This window comes from Tursiops truncatus, chromosome 15 (genome assembly GCF_011762595.2).
Source record: "Tursiops truncatus isolate mTurTru1 chromosome 15, mTurTru1.mat.Y, whole genome shotgun sequence".
Taxonomy (NCBI): domain Eukaryota; kingdom Metazoa; phylum Chordata; class Mammalia; order Artiodactyla; family Delphinidae; genus Tursiops; species Tursiops truncatus.
Genome location: NC_047048.1, coordinates 76,565,479 through 76,586,497, shown reverse-complemented (window position 1 = coordinate 76,586,497; position 21,019 = coordinate 76,565,479). Strand labels below are relative to the sequence as shown.

At 43.9% G+C, this 21,019-nt stretch overlaps 1 protein-coding gene across 1 annotated transcript; it reads left to right on the top strand.

Moving 5' to 3' along the window:
* Positions 1 to 14,254: 14,254 nt before the first annotated feature.
* Positions 14,255 to 19,109, top strand: LOC101316376 (serine/threonine-protein kinase pim-1-like). The gene has a single exon (XM_033841130.2). It carries the CDS (start codon positions 17,678 to 17,680, stop codon positions 18,599 to 18,601), a length of 924 nt encoding a protein of 307 aa, XP_033697021.2. The 5' UTR covers positions 14,255 to 17,677; the 3' UTR covers positions 18,602 to 19,109.
* The last annotated feature ends 1,910 nt before the right edge of the window (positions 19,110 to 21,019 follow it).

Here is a 21,019-nt window from a genome sequence, read left to right as displayed (position 1 = left end):
GTGGTGACAATTAGATGACCTGTACAGACCACCTGGCACATGATGGTAACCTGTAGCCATCATTATTGATTACAATTTGATGATACGTTACATATTACTGTATATACAAATTAAGAATACCAAGTGCAAATTTGTGTCGGGGTGTGTATAGATTAATTGTTTTGAATAGATTAAAAATTCACACGTTGCCAAATCAAGAGGTACACAAGAAGCAGAAGGGAATGGATTCTCCCTCCCAACAGGTACCCACAGAAGCACCAATTCTCCCAATCTTTCGTTTGTGTTTCCAGAGAGAGGTGATGCGTATATGATCTGATAGGTGTATGCATTTTTTCTTCTCTTTAATATACAAATAGTAGCATATACTACAATTTCTGTACATATAAACAATAGACCTTGAAGCTCATTTCTTATCAGCATATAGTCTCTTTATTCTTGTACAAATGACCATAATTTGTTTAGCCATCTCCTATTGAGGGATATTTGCATTGTTTCCAATCTTGTGCTGTTACAGATAATGCTACATCGGGGATCACTTTCCATGTAAGGGATTAGGTATTTGCATATGTGTAAGTATGTCTGTAGAGTTACTAGTTCAAAGGGCAAAAGAGTTTGTAAATTTGATTGATAGATATGAGAATGGCTGTTTCACCATGTTCTTGCCCAGATAGTGTGTCATAAAACTTTCTGATCGTTTGTCATCTGATGATCTCAGTATAGTTTATTTTGCATGCCTTTTTTTTTTTTTTTTTTTGAGGCCACGCAGTGCATCTTGCAGGATCTTAGTTCCCTGACCAGGGATTGAATCCGGGGCCCCAGCAGTGGAAGTGCTGAGTCCTAACCACTGGACCAACAGGGAATTCCCCACATCCCTCTTATTATAAGAAAGATTGACCACTTCTCATATGTCTAAAAGCCATTGAGATTTTCTTTTCTGTGGACAATTATCTATATATCCTTTGTCAATTTTTCTGTTGAACTCTTGTCTTTTTTCTGATTGATTTGTAGGGACTCTTTGTATTTTAGGGAAATTAGTACTTTGTTTTATGAGTTGCAGTTTCTTTTCCCCAGTTTCTTGCCTTTTGACTTGGCTAATGGTAGTTTTTGCTAAGCAAATATTTTTGGTTAGGAGTTTCTGAATAATGTGTCTTAGTAAAAAAGACCTCCCCCCTCCAAGATTATGTTAAAATTCCCTGATAAGTTTCTTCTAGTGCTTTTATGATTTTGTTTTTACATATTTAGATTTCTGATTCATTTTGAATTTATCCTTGTGTATGATCCAAAGTACAGTTCCAACTTCACATTTTTTTCTAGATAGCCACCGTTTATTCTGCAATTCACCTTTCCCCCTACCGATTTGAAAGGCAGTCTTTATCAAATACTAAATTCCCACATGTTCTCAGACTTATTATACAGGAGTTTTGAGATTATCTTATAAAGTAATATGGCCAAGCAGGAGCATATGTATGTGTGTACTTTAACTCATTAACTTAAAATTGCAAAGGGAAACAGTGACTACTTGCCAAATCAGAATACATCAGAATCGAAAGGCTTTTAGGGAATTCCCCGGCAGTCCAGTGTTTAGAGATCAGTTCTTTCACTGCTGGGCTAGGTTTGATCCCTGGTTGGGGAGCTAAGATCCCACAAGCCACCTGGCGTGGCCAAAAAAAAAAAAAGTCTTTTATATTCATTTTAGATGCGCGTATATGTATGTGTGTGAGCGCGCGTGTGTGTGTGTACACACCCAGTGTTTCTGTGGCTGTGAGCTATGGTGGTCTCTCGTTTGTCTCACCAAGTCATTAGTTTAGGAATAGGTACATGACACCACTTTGACCAAAAAGATGACGGAAATCTGCAGAGAGGGCTTCACCCTTGAAGAGGGATGAAAGGCAGGGACTTTTTTTTTTTGCGCCTGGTTATCACTGTCTCCCTGTGACTTCTAGAACTCTGCAGCCATCTTGGGGCCATGAAGGAAGGCAGCCCAAGAAAACAAGCCGAGGATGGGAGCATGGAAAGGAGAAGAAGAAGGAAAAAAACCTGACTCCCAAATTAACTAACTAAATCACCACCACTAGAGACATCCTAATACCAAACTCCTTGATAGATAATCAATGACCTTATTGTCCAAGCCCTGCTGAGTTGGGTTTTCCGTTATTTCCAGCTAAAACTGACCTAACATTCCAGCTTCCCCATAATACTGAAAAATCTAGAACTTTCTCTTCCCCTCTTTTGAGCTGAACTGACCTACCCTCTCTTTGAAGTCACTGAGTGTGGAACAGGTTGAGAAGGGAACTGTATGAAACTCAACAGTTCAAATAAAATTATAAAAACACAGGGTACCTTTGGTGTTCTTCAACCCAGGTATGTGTCAGCCTCATGTGGCTTCAGAGAAAAAGCTATTTGTTTCCTTATAACAAACAATCCTTCCCTGCTCCTAGTGTATAATTTTATTATTTTTTTCTCATAGCTTTAAAGATGATTTATTTAGAAATTGGTTAGAAATCACTCCAAGTGTCTTGAAGCTATTTTGCAGACATAGGGAGTTACTCTAAAGAGTATTGAAAGTTAAAGCGAAAGGATTCTTTGAGATTCTCTAGAGCAGTAGTTTCAACGTTGCTGTACATGGAAATCAATTGGGGAAGTTTTAAAAGAATACTAATGGCTGGGCCCTACCCCCAGAGATTCTGATTTTATTGTTCCAGGATGTTACCTCAGCACCAAGAATTTTTTTTAAGCCTCTCAAGTGTTTATCACTTTATTTTAATTTCATAATATTTTTCCTCAAACTTTTATTTTAAAAAATTTTTTTAATTGCATGAATCGTAAAATGAGCTGTGTATCTTCACCTAGATTGACTCATGGTTGACATTTGGCCACATTTGCTCTGAATAATTCACTTTTCAGATTCATTATAGTAAGTTTTATCCACTTTAATACATTTATAACAATAAAAATGAATCACTGAAAATAAATTAAAACTCTTGCCTTATGGTCTTTTCTCCTCCCCCAAATATTTATTTTTTACAAGTAATACATTGGCATCTTTCAAAATTTTTAAAGTATAAAAAGATGTACAGTGAAAGGTCTTCTTGCTTTTCTGTTCCCCTCTCTGGAAGAAACCAACCTTCTCTTCTCTTGTATGTCATTCTGGAGATATTTTATGCTCTCTTATCTTCACTTTGGAGTGAAATTTGGCCAGATCTCCTGTATTTTCTAACACTAGTTTACCTATTATCATTGTTATCGTCCAGAAGTACCTATTTCTTTAAAAAAAAAAAATTTTTTTTTTTGAATGGAAGAATTCCTTGCTGGTGGTTAAAAATTAATCAACTGCAGAAGGTCTAATGAAAGGCCATACCGCCCCACCCTGCCCCCAGTCCCATTCCTCAGAGGAAACCACTTTTAACTCTTCCTGGTTGGAGTTTTTCTCATTCTTATTCCAAATTCCAAATATTAGATTTACACCACTGGCTGTGGAGTATCACCTGGAGAATTTCATCTCTTGACTTCCTGCAGAGAAGATTAAACCTTCTCTCCCTAGAGTCATTACCAACTCTTTCTCCCTTCCCCCTGTATAGATAAAGGTATATCAGGGTTTTTTTGTTTGTTCCTAAAGTAACCTTTTTGAAAGGCAGATGAGAGAGAACTATTTCCTGGCCCTTTAGGAGCTGAGGATGATTAGTAGGTTAGTAGCCCTCTTTCAAATGTTTCTAATATGCCAGAATGCTTTGAAAATGTTCTTCTTGTGCTTAAAAAATGTGGGTAAGTATATTGTCTGGTTGAGCTATAGCGATAACAAGACAAATCTTAGCATATTCTTTATTTCTCTAGGACTTGAGGGATGACCCTCTTGGGTCATCGCTGAGTGTGGATTTATATCGTGGACTTTTGTGTTCTTGTAAATACGTAGCCCTACAGATCAAAGTCTCAAGAGTTGTTATTATAGTCTTAAACACTATCTTTATTTATTCATTCAACAAATACCAGGAAGAGCCGGGAGCTCATGATGCCAGGATAAGGAAGACTCAGCTGTTTAATGAGTACAGGGTTTTATTTTGGAGGAATGAAAATGTCCTGGAACTAGAGAGAGGTGGTGGTTGCACAACCTTGTGAACGTGCTGAATAACTCTGGAGCGTTCACTTTAAAATGGTAAATTTTATGTTCTGTACATTTCTCCTCAATTTAAACAAATGGGGGGAGGGACAGTCCCATGGTAAGATAGGTTGGAAGAACATCTTATTGTGTAGCCCTTTTAGACCTGTACATTGTGTCTGTCATATCAAAGTATCTGAGAAATCCTGCAGCAAAGTTCCCCAACTTCCTCTAACCCGGGTTTGGAAGATAAGCTCATCCTAGAACTTCTTTCAATACCTTTTAACATTCTTTGAAAACCACTTTTAAGGAAATTTATTTATTGACCTGGAAAGACGTTCATGATGACTTAGTACACGAAGCAGTCACAAAATGGTTTGTGCCGTATGATCACTTTTTGGTGAACATATGTAAGTATATTTAGGCATAGAAAATACACTGACGTCACTTATACCAACAGAAGTTATCTGTTTTATATTCTCACAAGTAAATTTCTTTTTCTTCTTTTTGTTTATCTGTATTTTAAAATGTGTCTACAAGAGTATGTATTTTTTAAGTAAGGTTCTTTTTTTTTTTTTTTAAAGAACTCTCCTTTTATAATTTACTTTTGCCCTCTCCTACCTGCAAAAATTCCTGATTTTCGCCCTTGCATCCTTACAGACTTTATAAATTGGACTCTGCATCCATTAACATGGCAGAGAGGGTGACATTTCGCAGTGTGAGCACCGCTGCAGACTCTGGTCCTTTAGAGAAGCATGGATCTGCCTGTGCCATAGTTTTCCATTCTGTTAAGTGGATTCAGCTCTCGAGTTGTAGCTAACAATTAATTAACAATTGCATAATCCAGATAAAACCAAGGGCTCCATTCAGCCCAGTCAGTGCACAAAGACACATTTAAAAAAGCACAATGAGGCAACAAAAATTAACTTACAAAGAATTCTTTTTTTTTCTATCTAAAAACAATTAAAAAGGGATCCATTTAAAGCCAGTAGCACTCATATTCCCTGTGTTGGTTTCCTGCTGTTGCTGTAACAAATTATCACAAACTTAGCGGGTTGAAACAACAGAAGTCTACTCTCTTATGGTTCTAGAGACCAGAAGTCCAAAATTAGTCTCACTGGACTGTCAAAATGTAGCGGGGCTGGTTCTGTCATGGAAAGTGGGGTCTGGCTGCTCGCCTCTCTAAAGCCAATAAAGTTGGCTGGAAAGGTTGGTGGAAAGTTTGCTTTATTTTGGATGTTAGCAACCGGGGGCAGGGGCGGGGAGGACGGATGCCTGTCCAAAGGCTGACTCACACACACACACACACACACACACACACACACACACACACAATCAGGGGGCAAGAGCTTTTATAGATGGAGGGAGGGGGCTACATGCAGAAACAGCACAGTCAGCTCTGACAGTCATCTTGAAATTGGTCATCAGTGGTCTGACCAGCATCATCTTGATTGTTTTAGGGACAGTTAATCTTCAGTTCCATGGTTGGTTTGTTCCCATTTCTTTGAGGCCAATTCTCAGAATTGTGGCAACTTATGTCATGGCTACAGTCTGGTCATCGTGTAGTTAACTTCTTCCACCTGGCAGGGGGTTTCAGTATCTATAAGACAGCTCACAGGATATGGCTCAGAATATGATCTCTAGCCCTTGAGAAGGAACTAGAGGTCCTTGACTCTGCTTAATGACTCAACTATTGTTATTTAGTCTTGTTGGACTGCTTTTCTTTGCTTCTGCATTTTCTTACTTCTCTGATTAAACTTATTCTTTGGCTAAAGTTTTTCCACAGACGAAAGACATAGGGGGTAAGGACCGTAGGGTCCTGCTATGTTTCAGTTCCTTCTAGGGGTTCTAGTAGGAAACAGTTTTCCTTTTGCCTCATCTAGTTTCTGAGGCACCTGCATCCCTGGGCTCCTGGAGCCTTCCTCACATCACCCAACCTCTTGCGTCTGTTGTTACCTCTGTCACCTCCTCCTTTGACTCGCTGCCTCCCTCTTATAAGGACCCTTGTGATTGTAATCAGTCCACCTGGATAATCCAGGATCATCTTTGATTTTCTAAAGATTCTTAATTTAAGCATCTCTGCAAAGTCCCTTTTGCCATGTAAGGTAATATACCCACAGGTCTCAGGGATTAAGATGTGGACATCTTTGGGGGGTGGTATTATTCAGCCTACCACAGTCCCTATCCTCTCCTGTTGCGGAGCACAGGCTCCGGACGCGCAGGCTCAGCGGCCATGGCTCATGGGCCCAGCCGCTCCGCGGCATGTGGGATCCTCCTGGACCGGGGCACGAACCCGCGTCCCCTGCATCGGCAGGCGGACTCCCAACCACTGCACCACCAGGGAAGCCCCCTATCATTTCCTTGGAGCCTTCTGCTCTACCAAAGCCTGTAAACATCTTCCCCACATGCTGCTCTTCTTTCTTCCCAAAGGATCCGCTGAGACTTCTGCTCTTCCCCACCTGTCTTGCCTGGAGCTCTGTTTCTAGCAGAGGACCTGGCAGATTCAGGCCCGTCCTTCCACCCCGATCCTCCCTCTGCCTCGTGCACACAGCCCACTGCGGGGTATGGTTGTCTTCTTGATCCAGCAGCTTTTCTTATAGAAAATTCTGATTACAATAGTAATTCAGGGCTTCCCTGGTGGCGCAGTGGTTGAGAGTCCGCCTGCCGATGCAAGGGACACGGGTTCGTGCCCCGGTCCGAGAAGATCCCACATGCCGCAGAGCGGCTGGGCCCGTGAGCCATGGCCGCTGAGCCTGCGCGTCCGGAGCCTGTGCTCCACAATGGGAGAGGCCACAACAGTGAGAGGCCCGCACACCGCAAAAAAAAAAAAAAAAAAAGTAATTCAGTTGGCTGGTGCTAAGTCATTCATTACGTTCTCCATCTGTGATGCTGAGCCCTTTATTATGTATTGGTTATATTATTGATTAAGAATCCAAACGCGGAAGTACATGGATTACTTATTAGTCATTGTGATGATGCCGACGTCCTAAGTTTCCATCCTGTGGTAGTATAAATAGTGGTTGAGTACCGGAACTACACTCTCTGGGTTCAGATTCCACCTCCCCCACTTCCCAGCTGTGTGAGCTCCGTTATCCTCTCAATGCCTCAGTTTCCTCACCTGCTAAAAGGCAATCCAAAAACTATCTGCTTGTGTTGAAGAATAAATAAAAGAGAGTATGTACTGTGTCTGGCACATAGGAGGCCCACAGCATATTTTAATTCCCTTCTCCTTAGAGATCAAATGTGACATATCAGGCCGAACTTTCCCCTTACAGTACTGTCAGCTGGTCCCCAACTGTGAGATGATAGTATTACTTCTATTTTCACAGATGGAAAGGCCCATGATGATTTACCCAAAATAGTAAGCAGTGAGTGAAGAACTAGGGCAAAAATTAAAGGTGTGTACATACATATATATGCATGTATGTATATATGTGTGTATGTCTAAGGTTGGGGAAAAATAGACCTCAGAAAAGTATATGACAAAAAAAAAAAGAGAAAGAAATGACAAACACTGTTAAAAGTGATGTATAGTCACCATTTTTTTAAAAATTAAGTACAGGGAGCTCCCTGCTGGCCTAGTGGTTAGGATTCTAGGCTTTCACTGCCATGGCCTGGGTTCAATCCCTGGTCGGGGAGCAGAGATCCTGCGAGCCGTGCGGCATGGCCAAAAAAAAAAAAAAAAATTTAGTACCAAAAAGTACCCGCTCCCAAATGAAAAGCTTGCATCTAACGATAGCCACTATTAGCATTTCGGCAGCCTCCAACTATATATTTCTCTGAGCATATGTGAGCCATTTTGATGGGTGTATTTTGTGTACACATTCTGCTCTGCCATCTGTATCTGTAAATTTCAGCCATGTGCCATGAGCATTTTTTATGAATCTCTTTTATCTTTATTTTTTTTCGTTTACAGACTAATAGCTGTCCTTTTTCAGCTTTCTATTTTGAAGTAATTATAGATCACAAGAAGTGTAAACATAGTCCAGAAGCGTCGCTGGTACCTACCCCTCAGCTCCCCGCAATAGCGCCCTCATAACTACAGCACATTATCAAACCCAGGATCGTGCCAAGTTGATTGGCACAATCAGTTCAGAAGATGACAGACCTTACTCAGATGTCACCGCTTTTTACATGCACTTGTTTTTGTTTTTTAATTTGTCTCTAGGTGTAGATCTATGACATTTTATCTCGACTTGCCCTTTTAAAAAATGCAATCAATACAGAAGCATGAAGTGCAGAATATTCAAACCTACTGTGATGTTTGGGATATTTTCCCCAGGTTATTCTCAGTGTATACGCTGTTTTGTTGGGGGTTTTTTGTTTTTCTTTAAAGAACAACAAAAAGGATCTTCTGAGCTATATATTTTTTTTAATTTGCATTTTTAAAAAATCATGGACATCTTTCCATGTCAGAACAAACTCAGATCTGCTGCAGTGTGAATGTTTTTAGGTTAAAACATCTGCACAGTGGTTGTGGATTTCCCATGGAAGTAGTAACCCAGTTTATGCCCAGGCTCTAAATCTCTTTGGAAAACACGATAGGCCCCACCTGTCAGAATTTCAGAACCTGAGCCTTGGCACTTCCCAAGCTGAGTCCATCCCTTCCCTGGCACGGAGGAGAGGAACTGCTACCCCTTAGAGCCGGCAGGCCCCCCGGGTACACCTTCCAGTCGTCCTGGCTGTGTGTGCCGCTCCCACACCTGCTCAGACCTGAATTACTATTACCATTTACTAAACGTTTTAGTGAGACCTCCACCTTAACAACTCCCAGCAAAATCATTCTGGGGACCCACCCTTCCCCCACACCAGGGCAGCTCATTCCAGGATGGTTGTGAACGGTTCCATTTCTGCTTTTATGCACTTGGCATAAACATTTCTGGCAGCTCATAAACACCTTGGCCATTTTACCAGCGTCAGGAAAGATGTTTGTGACCCAAATATGAAAACTTGGTGAGAATTAACACTTCGGCAAACGGGCTGTGTTATTCCCGGCAAGAAATATCTCCTAAAGAAGACCCAAAGCAGGCAGGGCCCGGGTGTGAAAATACATGTGTTGGCGACACACCTATGCTTAAAATTCGAAAGATCGGCTATGATTCAGACTCTTTACTGCTGTTCAGTAACGGGGCAACTGTGTGGTTTCTAATTGTTATCAGCTTCCTGTTTGGGTGTTTTTATAGCATTATTATGTTGCCAAGTGAATGAGGCAAAATAAAATAGGAAAAGAGATGTTGGACCAGGAGGTTAATAAAAATCCATTTTGTCACTCGACAGCCTCCCCCGGAGCGGCTTCCTTTTCCAGGGCCCTGTGAGGCTCTTTGTATTGACAGATGCCATTTGCCCATTTACGACGTGATAATAAAAACCTTCAGCCTTATTCAGTGTTATGCTTTTCCTCCCCTGACGGGAGGGCACCAAATGGCTCGGAATCAGCAGGCATTTTTTCATTAAAGATGATAACATTACATGAACCACATTCAAAAGACGTTTCAGAAAAGTAGCAGAGTTTGGTCAGGGAAAGAAAGATCTGTGGGAACAGGCTAACACTCGGAGGGACTCAGAAATAGTTGTATTTGTAAAATGACCTGGATTTTACACAAGTAAAGACTGTCTAACAAGCGTAGGTGAATGCTGAACTACAAAATACAAAATCATGTGTTGCTGTTCTTAAACGTGAGGCTCTGCACCTTTTTGCAGTCGTGTTACGTGTACGAAGTAAGACATTTAAGCATCGTTGCCTAAACTAATATCAACTTGTAATCCATTTTCCACTATCTTATGCAAAAACTTTTTCTTTCCTTTTCTATCATTAATTCGTACCTGGTATTTGGCACGGAAGATCATTGAAAATGCAGTTCAAAGGTTTCGTGGTTTTTTATGCCACAAATTTACATTTCATACATTTTCATTGATCTCAATCATTTTCAAACGAAAACATTTTTTAGCCATCAGAGCTATATAGAGCTTTTTTCTCAATACGTATTATCATTGGTGCTTCTCAGTCACTGATTCAAACCATAAATTAATTAAACCCACTAGTTTCAAACTAGGCCATATGAGACAGTTGGGACTCAAATTGTTCTAACCTATATATGTCATAAACCATAAATGAGAGTTGTTGGTAGATGACAGATGTCTTTTAAAGAACATGGGCAGGTTTCTCCAGTGTGTTTTAACATTAACCTGCTAGAGGCTAGGCACATATTTTTATAGACCACCAACTCTTGTGTATCTGTCCTGAAATGTCCCATCTACAAGCAAACCTGTATGTTAAATATGGGACATGGCCTTGGTTGAAAAGCACAAATGTGATGCCTCATATTCTCCGTATTCTGTCATTTGTGGGGTTTTTTCCTTAACCATAAATATGGGTCAGTAATTTGGATCAACCCCAGCCTTTTTAAAAAATATGTTGGTTTCTATTATTTGGAATAATAATAACGGCTCAAATTACCGAGCATGTGCTGCGTGCCAAGCCTGGTTCTAAACCCTATCGGAGCATTGACTCATTTTGTCCTCACCGCACACCAATAAGTATTCGGAATATCCTTGTTCTACAGATGGGGAAATTGAGAAGCTAAGCAGTCAGGTGGCTGAGAAATAATTAACGATGGTCCTATTTTTTTTTTAACTTTTTTTTTTCATCTTTATTGGAGTATAATTGCTTTACAGTGTTGTGTTAGTTTCTGCTGTACGATGGTCCTATTAATGGAAAGGTGGTTTCCAGTTTTCTCTATCACAGTGCAGTGGTGAGGGTCCTTGTACACCTATGTTTACACACCCCTGTCATGATTTTTGTAGGCTTACGTGCTAGATATAGAGTTGCTGCATCTATGGCCAGGCGCCTTTTTCATATTGAAAAGTGTTACTGCCAAATTATTTAGGCTTAGTATTTATTCTTCCTGTGTGCGGCAGGCTGTTTTTAGCTAAAGTCGTCATTTCTTTAGATAGATGATGTTAGATGATGGATGGATGGATGGATGATAGTCAGATAGACAGAACCCATTTTCTAAGAGGTTTGAATGAATAACATTTTATGCTGCTATCACCCCCCCCAGTCACCAAATGTAGAGTGTGGCCTAAAGGATAGGGATGGTTGTCCCAGAATTATGGGGAAGCTATTTGTAGAGTACAGATCTCTTTCTCATTTCACCTCCACTTGTTGTTAGCAAGTTCCAGAAACCGGAAAAATTCAGTTGCTCTCATAAATTCATTCTGAGAGGCAACACACATGCCAAACGGTGCATCTCGGCGGTGGCCCACACTACAACAAGGAGAGCCTCCCTAAATTTCAAGCAGGAGTTGTTCCCCAGAAGAACACTTGGTCATCAGCATTCCTCCTCCCCCCCCACCCTGTTCTCAGTGAACACAGAGCAGAGGCAAACTGCTTTTACTTCAAAAAAGCAGATCGATCTGAAATACAACGAGGCCTTCAAAATTCACAGTTCAGTGCTCATAAAATCTGATACTGAGCAAGGCGGCTTAGAGCGTCTGCACACCTTCATCCTCAATGAGACAGAAACTCACTCTAGCAATTCCCCATGACTTGTCATCTGTGAGCTGGAAGATCAAAGGCTCGACTCCAGGACGGGAAATGGGGAGAATTAGTGTCCCACTAGGAGCCTCTCGCCGCCACCACGGTAAGCCTGGTGGCTCTTCTTAGGATCATGAGCTATTTGACTCTTAATTTGGGGTTTCATTAAGGGCACATCCACACTTGAATGAAGGGAATGGAAGGTTGCTGTTTCTTTTGAAGTCCAGCTGCTGTTAGAGAGAATTGTGATTCAGAACTATTCAGATTTGCAAAGCCCGTGGCTCGGTGCCTGGCCCACAGCAAACACGTGGTAACTTTGGCCATTATTTTTAATATTAACGTGACTCGATGGCAAAATTATCTGCAGGGTTCAAATAAAGTGATCTTATCTTACTTTGATAAAGCGCTTCAGAAATTTCTAGAATGGAATCTGGCCTATACAGGATCTCGACAAACTTTTGCTATATGAAGTGGCGCTGGTTCACTACACCCGCACCCTACCTCGCTGTGAGAAGCTGGCTGAGGCTCAGGGAGCTGACATCTCTTGCCTGAGCTGGGATTTGAACCCAGGTCTTTAGAAGCTTGCCCTTGCCTTTACTCTCTTCTTCACACCTAAATCTGCAGGGCTGAGCAATTGAATTAGCTGAGGTTCCTGTACCCTTTCTAGTGCAGCCAGTGAGTAGAAGAGATTGTTCTGCACATGTCGACGACAGCCAAGTTTATCCTGTGGAAACCCACAGGCTTTGGAGCCCCATATACTTGGGCTCCAACCCTGACACTGTAGCTGTGTGATCCTGGGCAAATCACTTTACCTCACTGAGCCTCAGTGGCCTCATAGGCAAAAATGGAGATAATGGTACACACATTTCGGGATCCTTGGAGGATTAAATAAAATAATATCTGTAAAGAATCTACATCCTGTTGGATGTGGAGACACAGCTCTCTCTAAGTGACCAGGCTTCCCAAAGATGTGCACATCCTAAGCCCCAGAACCTGTGACTATGTTACGTTTGTTTCCCGGCAAAGGGGAATTAAGGTAGCAGAAGGAATTAGGTTTACTACTTAGCTGACCTTGGGATGGAGAGATGATGCTGGATTAATCCAGTGGGCCCAATGTCACCACAAGAGTTTGTTCGTTTGTTTGGTATATACCAGGGGTCAGCAATTTTTTCTGTAAAGGGTCAGATAGTAAATATTTTAAACTTTGTGAGTCAAGAGGCAATGTCCTCAACTCCTCAAGCAACCATTCTTGCCAAAAGCCTGAAGTCTTATTTTACACTTTACATTTTGAAATGTAAAAACCATTCTCAGCTCACCGGCTGAACTAAAACCAACAGGGGGCCTGATTTGGCCACTGGGCTCCGGTTCACTGACACATGGTATCTGTGCATGTATATATTTTATTTCCAAAAAAGGCTAATGCTGTATATATAGATAGATTTTTATCTGGTTTTAATTTTTTTTTAATAAATTTATTTATTTATTTTTGGCTGCATTGGGTCTTCGCTGCTGCACGCAGGCTTTCTCTAGTTGCGGCGAGCAGGGGTCACTCTTCGTTGCGGTGTGCGGGCTCGTCATCACGGTGGCTTCTCTCGTTGCAGAGCATGGGCTCTAGGTGCGTGGGCTCAGTAGTTGTGGCTTCAGTACTGGGTTTATTTGAACATGAGGTACTAGTCTAGCACCTGTGGGAGACTGGACAAGATGCTGAGCAAGTTGTGAATCTGTGCCTTGGTTTTCCCATGTAGGAAATGGGAGATGATCATGCCTCTCCTACCTGACTCATGAGGAGTAAATGAAATAATTAGTTTGACACTCAACTAAGGAAAAAAAAGTCACATCTCTAGCACAGGAAGTACAGGTCCCTTAGCAGCAGACAGATTTTGTAATTTAAAATGTTTCTGGGTAATTTCCAGTGGTTAGGACTCTGTGCTTTCAGTGCCAAGGGCCTGGGTTTAGTCCCTGGTCAGGCAACTAAGATCCTGCAAGCCACTCAGTGTGGTCAAAAAAAAAAAGTTTCCATTTAGAAATGTAATATACTGCATGGTGGGTCTGTTTGCAGGGGATCTGGGACAGCTTGTTGTCATGAAACACGTTGATATTTCTGTAGCAAAAAAAAAAAGGTATATGAATGTTCACACAAATAGTCTTGCATCAATTCAGGTCAAGTTTTGCCACCAAATGAGTTAATATCAGGTGAGCTTTAGCTACCAAATGAGTTTTTAAAAGTTCAATTTTCTGAGCTTTTTGCCTTTAAGTAACGCTCTTCTAAGTATATTACACAGGGTGTCTCCTTCAGTATGCACGATAAGCTTATGAGACAGATACTGTTACTGTGCCCATTTTACAGATAGGGAAACTGAAGCCCAGAGAAGGCGAGCAACTTGCCCAGGGCCACACAGCTGGTAAATGGCAGAGCTGGGATCCAAATGCAGGAAGCCTAGACCACAGCAGTTCTTAACCTGTGCCTTAAGGATAGATTTTATGGAGTTTGTGAGCCTGGTTGGGGCCGGGCGGTGGGGGCGGGGGGGGGAGGAATTATATTTATTTTCACTGCCTTCTAACTAAAATTTAGCATTCCTTCGATTATGAATGTAGACAGCAAGCCACAGCAGCATGAACAATGCCCATGAGTGCTGCCAATAGGAATCACAGATATTGCTTATTGCAGGGGCAGCAGACACCTCAAGATAGCAGTTATGCTCATCACTACTTTGAAGTTACAGGAGTTCTTAGAATCACCACTAGATATTGTCAGTAAATGAACTAATAAAGAAGCACATATGTTACTATGTCACAAAGTTTTAAAAAATATCTTGATAGTTGTATTTCAATATAATTGTTTTCCCTTGTGTTTTTATCAGTATTTATGCATTTAAAAAGCGTGACGTTGGGAAGGGCTCCAGGGGCTTCACCAGACTTGCAGAGGAGTCCAGAACCCAGAAAAGGTTGAGAATGCTTGGCCTAAAGCTATGCTTTCACCACTACACCCTGCAGAGTTAACGCGAATTTGCATTGAGAAAAACGAGGAGCAGGGAGGAGAGACCGAAGGTGTTATCGATCATGTCCGGGTGGTGGGATAAAGGCTGACTTCCTTTGTGTTATGCCCGTTTGTGTTTCTGAAGTCATACAGTGAGCATGTTTGACTTCACCATTCAGGAGGGAACTCAGATATTTAAAGAAACAGAGCATTTTCTTTCGGCCCATAAGACATCCCTACCAGATACCAGTTAGTACTGCTCAGACCCTGATAAAGTAAACTCTAAATTAAAACTGTTGTTGAGATCAGACTTTAAGGGATTTCATGAGAGTAGGTTGATCACATTTCTCCAACTTTAACTTTGAAAGAACAAAAGGTCCATTCCTGCCTCCCAGACAGACAGCCAGTGATTGGGAGAGTCCAAAGCCCGGGTGCCTTGGGATGCACCCACACCATAAGAGAAGGTCCTATTTTTGCCCTGACTCGACTCTAGCACTTCACAGAAGCAACTATTGCTGAAGCAAAGATCGCTAATGATAACGTCTTCCTCTTGCCGCTGCCCTGTGAGTTAGCAGGGTGAACCCAGGGTCTCTGGTGCCTTTCATTCTTCATCTCTTGCTTCTGAATCTCAACCGTCGTTCAGTTCCGCGTTGGCAGTTATTGTGGTCGTGGCTGGATCAGACAGGAGGGAGAACGGGCGGGAGCCACCTGCCCAGGTGGTGGGTCCTCAGAACAGGGTGGGGAGAGAAGAGAGCACTGGAGGAAAGGCAGAGAAGCCGAGACAGACTGTGTCCCTGTGCAGGTTAGTGATCCATCCTACTCAGCTTCAAGGGGGACTTGAACCCGGAATTTCTGAATCCTATCTGGCTCTCAGAGAATAAAATCGAAGCATCATCATGGGGTTTACGGGCTCAGCATCACCAGCGGAAGGACCATGACCAAAACCCACAGCCCACATCTGCTGCCCACACACAGCCTGTACCAGATAACCCTCACCTGCCCACCAGTTTCCAACCCCATCCTCTTCACTCCTAAAGCAACTTGAAAACACTTGTTTACAGCATTCACACTGCAACTCAGTTACCTGCCTTAGTACCTCTCTGTCCGGCTTCCCCACCAAGCTGTCTACTCCTTGAGGGCACAGGCTGTATTTGGGGGGAGTTTATTACCATGGATAGGAGCATGGATTGGAATTCTGCCTCAGCCACTTCCTGGTTGTGTGATCTTGGGGAAGTCACTTCTCTCTAAGCCTTTGCTTTTTCATCTGTAAAATGGGTAGTCAGTGATTCAACTAAAAAGTATTAAGGGCTAACTCTGTGCTAGGAACTCTTGTAGATGCTGGAGATTTAGAACGTGACAAAAACCACTGCCCAGCTGAAGCGTGCGTTCTAGCTGGAATAGGTGTGAGAGGAGGTGGCAGGCATAAACAAGCAAATACATTCAATAATAACAGTAGGCACCTCATGTGGGTTATTAAGAGGATTACTTGAGATGAGGCCTTTAAAGTGCTCAGCTAAGGCCTGGCTCATGATAAATGCCAACAGATGACAGTGCTGATTATTTTCTCCAGGAAAAGCATTCCTGACCCCACTAAAACGGGCACTCCCACCCTGCCCACCCCAGGCCTGGCTGCTAGCCCTTTGTCTTGACTCTGACAGCACATCTGCACAGCTTGATCATGGCATTTACTACATTATACAATCATATTCTCTTAGCTGCATATGGTTCCACATTGACCTCACCTACTTGAAACACGTACAGTGGATTTTTACTTGTATTTATATCTTCAGCATCTCACATGGCACCTGGCCCACAGTTGGGACCAAATAAATGCTTGTTAGATCAATCAGAGATCAAACCTAAAGAAAACCCCAAGGCCTCAAATGGCATTAAAAAAAAAACTTGTCTCAGGACTTCCCTGGAGGTCCAGTGGTCAAGACTCCACGCTTCCACTGCAGGGGGTGCGGGTTCCACCCCTGGTGGTGGAACTAACATCCCACACGTCCCGTGGTGCAGCTACAAAAAAATTTAAATTTAAATTTTAAAAAAACTTTTCTCAGACTTGCTCTGAAAAAGTCCTGGTAGTAACCAACCTCCAGATGGCCTCTGGTGGTCCTTACCTCCTCATCTATGTTCTTGTGTCACCAATAGAAGATTGAGGAAATGACAATGTGTACATTCCCAGGTAAGGTCGTAGGAGACATTGTAGCTTCTGCGTTGCTCTCTCTTGGATCACCTGGTCTGGGGGAAGCCAGCTGCCGTGCTGTGAGGACACATGAGAACTCTGTGGAGATGCCCACATGACGAGGAACTGAGGCCTCCCGCCAATACCCAGAACCCACTTGCCTGTCATGTGAGTGCACCATCTTGGAAATAGGTTTGTCAGCCCCAGTCAAGCCTTCTTTGGACCCCAACCCTGGCCAACAATTTGTCTGCAACTTCACCCAGCTCAGCCACTCCTGAATTCATAGGAGACCCACAACATTTTTAAAAGAAACGTATTGGCATAAACAAGCAGCTCTGGACTGAAATGAGCAGAGACAGTACAAAAGGAAAAGAGGCCTTTGAACCCTCAGACTTCTGCAGGCAGGAAGCAGGCTGCAAAACTACTCAGGTGCAAACAGGATCTGCATTTCTTGCGAAAAGAAGAATGACTCGGAGAATAGATCCCTGAGTCCACAGGGTAGAACCAAGACATGTAATCACTGCCTCCAGGTCACAGAGCTAATAACGGTAGAGCCAGACTTCAAGCTGAAGCAGTCTGGCTGTCGAGTCCATGCTTCTCGCCTCTGCATTATACCATGTCTCTAATGGATGGTTGCATGGGCAGATAGATAGTATGATTTTGGTTCACTGAATTAATATTTTAAAATAGCAAGTGGTGCTCAAATACACAAAGAGAATTCCAGACACCAGTGACCGGGTATGTATTGATCTGATGATTGATGGTCTTCGTGACATTCACTCAAAGAACGATACAGCCTCTCATCCTGAGCCTTTTCTTTTTACACAAAGAAAAATATTAAGGGGACTTCCCTAGTGGCACAGTGGATAAGACTCGACGCTCCCAATGCAGGGGGCCTGGGTTCAATCCCTGGTCAGGGAGCTGGATCCCACACGCGTGCCACAACTAGGCATTCACGTGCCGCAACTAAGGAGCCCACCTGTTGCAACGAAGACCCAGCACAGCTTCAGCCCCAGCCGTAGGCACAGCCACCGGCACAACCCCAGCCCCAGCTCCTGCTGCAGCTCCTCCAGACTCCGTCCCTACACCGACGTCCTGGAGGTTGGGATGCTCTTGTCCAAATCCAACTGTCTCGCCCGCCTGCGTGCCGCGCCCTGCAACAACCTGCACGCCACCAAGCTGGCGCCCGGCAAGGAGAAGGAGCCCCTGGAGTCACAGTGCCAGGTGGGCCCGCTCCTGGGCAGCGGCGGCTTTGGCTCCGTCTACTCCGGCATCCATGTCACCGACCACTTGCCAGTGGCCATCAAGCACGTGGAGAAGGACTGTATTTCAGGCTGGGGAGAGCTGCCTGACGGCACCCGAGTGCCCATGGAAGTGGTTCTGCTGAAGAAGGTGAGCTCGGGCTTCCCCGGCGTCATCAGGCTCCTGGGCTGGTTCGAGAGACCCAGCAGTTTCGCCCTGATCCTGGACAGGCCCGAGCCAGCAGCGCAAGAACGCTTCGACTTAATCACGGAAATGGGGGCCCTGCAGGCGGAGCTGGCCCACAGCTGCTTCTGGCAGGTGCTGCAGGCCGTGCGGCACTGCCGCAGCTGCGGGGCGCTTCACCGCGACGGCAAGGATGAGAACACCCTTATCGACCTCAGTCGCGGTGAGCTCAAACTCATCGACTTCAGGTCGGGGGCGCTGCTCGAGGACACCGTCTACACGGACTTCGATGGGACCCGAGCATATAGTCCTCCAGAGTGGATCCACTACCATCGCTACCATGGCAAGTCAGCAGCCGTCTGGTCTCTGGGGATCCTGCTGTAGGATATGGTCTGTGGAGATATTCCCTTTGAGCACGACGAGGAGACCATCAGGGGCCAAGTTTTCTTCAGGCAGAGGGTCTCTTCAGCGTGTCAACATCTCATTAGATGGTGCTTGGCCCTGAGACCATCAGATCGGCCATCCTTCAAAGAAATCCAGAACCATCCATGGATGCAAGATGTCCTCCTGCCCCAGGAAACTGCTGAGATCCATCTCCACAGCCTGTTGCCAAGGCCCAGCAGATAGCTTCTGGGCAGGTTCTCCCTTCTCTGTCAGATGCTTAAGGGAGGGGAAGTGTGTGTTTCTAGCTTCCCAAGTACCAGTGACACTTCTCTCCAAGTAGGACAGTGCTTGATACAGGAACAACATTTACAACTCATTCCAGACCCCAGGCCCTGGAGGCCGCCTCCCAAAGAGAGGAGGAGACTCCACTCCAGCCGTCCTAGGCCTCAGCTCCTCCCATAGAAGCTCTGCTTCTCATCGGTGTCCAGCATTGCTGGACTTTGCAAAATCCCAGGGGTGGGGGTGGGGGGTGGGGGGTGGGAGTGGGTCAGAATCCAGCCATGGAACTCTTCCCTTCCTCAGGAGTTCTGCTGAGGGCTTCCCTGGTGGCACAGTGGTTAAGAATCCACCTGCCAAGGCAGGGGACACGGGTTCGAGCCCTGGTCCGGGAATCCCACATGCCACAGAGCAACTAAGCCCGTGCGCCACAACTGCCGAGGCTGCGCTCTAGAGCCCGCGAGCCACAACTATGGAGCCCGTATGCTGCAACTACAGAAGCTCATGCTCCTGGAGCCCATGTGCCACAACTACTGAGCCCACGTGCCACACCTACTAAAGCCCACTCACCTAGAGCCCGTGCTCCGCAACAAGAGAAGCCACAGTGATGAGAAACCCACGCACCGCAACGAAGAGTAGCTCCCGCTCGCCACAACTAGAGGAAGCCTGTGTGCAGCAACAAAGACCCAACACAGCCAAAAATAAATAAATTAATTAATTTAAAAAAAAAGTTCTGCTGAACGCCGTGATGGGTCGGGTAGGGGGAAATCGGGTTGGGGTGAGATAGGACTAGCACCGTTTTAAGTCCCTGTCACCTCTTCCAGCCCTTCTGAGTGCCTTCTGTGGGGACTCCAGCTGTGCTGGGAGAAATACTTGAACTTGCATCTTCTACGTGCTGCTTCTCCAAAAATCTGCCTGGGTTTGGTTCCCTGTCTTTCTCCCCCACCCCTTCCCCCCATCCTTCATACGAAAGGTGCCATGGAAGAGGCCACAGGGCCAAATGCTGAGCCACCTGCCCTTTTTCCACCTCCTTTAGTAAAACTCCCAAGTGAACTGGCCTTCCTTTTTGGTTTTTACGTAACTGTTTCTAAGCCAAGACCTCACACACACACACACACACACACAAATGGACAAACAACGCAAATCAACAGAACACCTGTAAATGTGCGTGCAGTTGGCATGGTGGTGTACGAAAGGATTGTAGTTGATCTAGTTCTTTTTAAATTTTGCCTTTAAATTATTTTACCTGTTTTTTGTTCTGTTTTGCTTTGGGTTTTTTGTTTTTTGGAAAGATGCACCTTCTAACCTGGAGGTCAATGTTATTTATTTATTTATTTATTTGGTTCCCTTGCTGCTCCAAGCTTCCACAGCTACTGCCATAGTTTTCTTTTCTCCCTTCCTCCTCTGACTCGGGGACCTTTGGGGGAAGGCTGCAACGCTTGCTCTGTTCATTCATAGGGTGACGAGACTCAGGCGGGGCAGCTGCTGCAGCTCCCTGACTGCCGCGGCCCCCTGGTCTGCTTACCCAAGGGGACATGGCGTCCGTGGGCGATGGGGGAGGGGCAGTGCTGACTTGTGTACATAGGATAGCTATATGAAAAGCAGTTCTGGGTGGTGTGCCTTCCGGGTCCTCTCTGGGGCTGTTTTGAGCAGCATGTAACCTGCTGCTTTTATCTGAGTGAAACACTGTACAGGAGAATGAAAGACATCTTATTGTTTTTCTTTTTATACTTGGTGTTTTTTTTTTGAATAAAATACCTTTTGTCTTAAAAAAAAAAAGACCCGGGACAACCAAATAAATAAATAAATATAAAGAAAAAGAAGTGTTAAGGAAGGTGTTAAAGGTAAGGAAGGACACTAACCTTACTACACCAGGTGGAGATCTGTACCTCATCTTGTTTTTAACACCCTGGTATAAATAAATAAATAAATAAATAAATAAATGGGGGGGAGGGACAAACTAAGCTAGCAAACAGTGGTCCCCCTTTGTCCTTGGTTTCACTTTCCAAGGTTTCAGTTACCCACGGTAAACTGTAATCCAAAAATATTAAATGGAAAATTCCAGAAATAAACAATTCAGAAGTTTTAAATGGTGTGCCTTTCTGGTATGATGATGAAACCTTGCACTGTCTTCTCTGTCCC

Excerpts from the sequence above, each read along its gene's own strand:
- LOC101316376 (XM_033841130.2), top strand. The coding sequence starts at position 17,678 with ATGCAGGGGGCCTGGGTTCAATCCCTGGTCAGGGAGCTGGATCCCACA.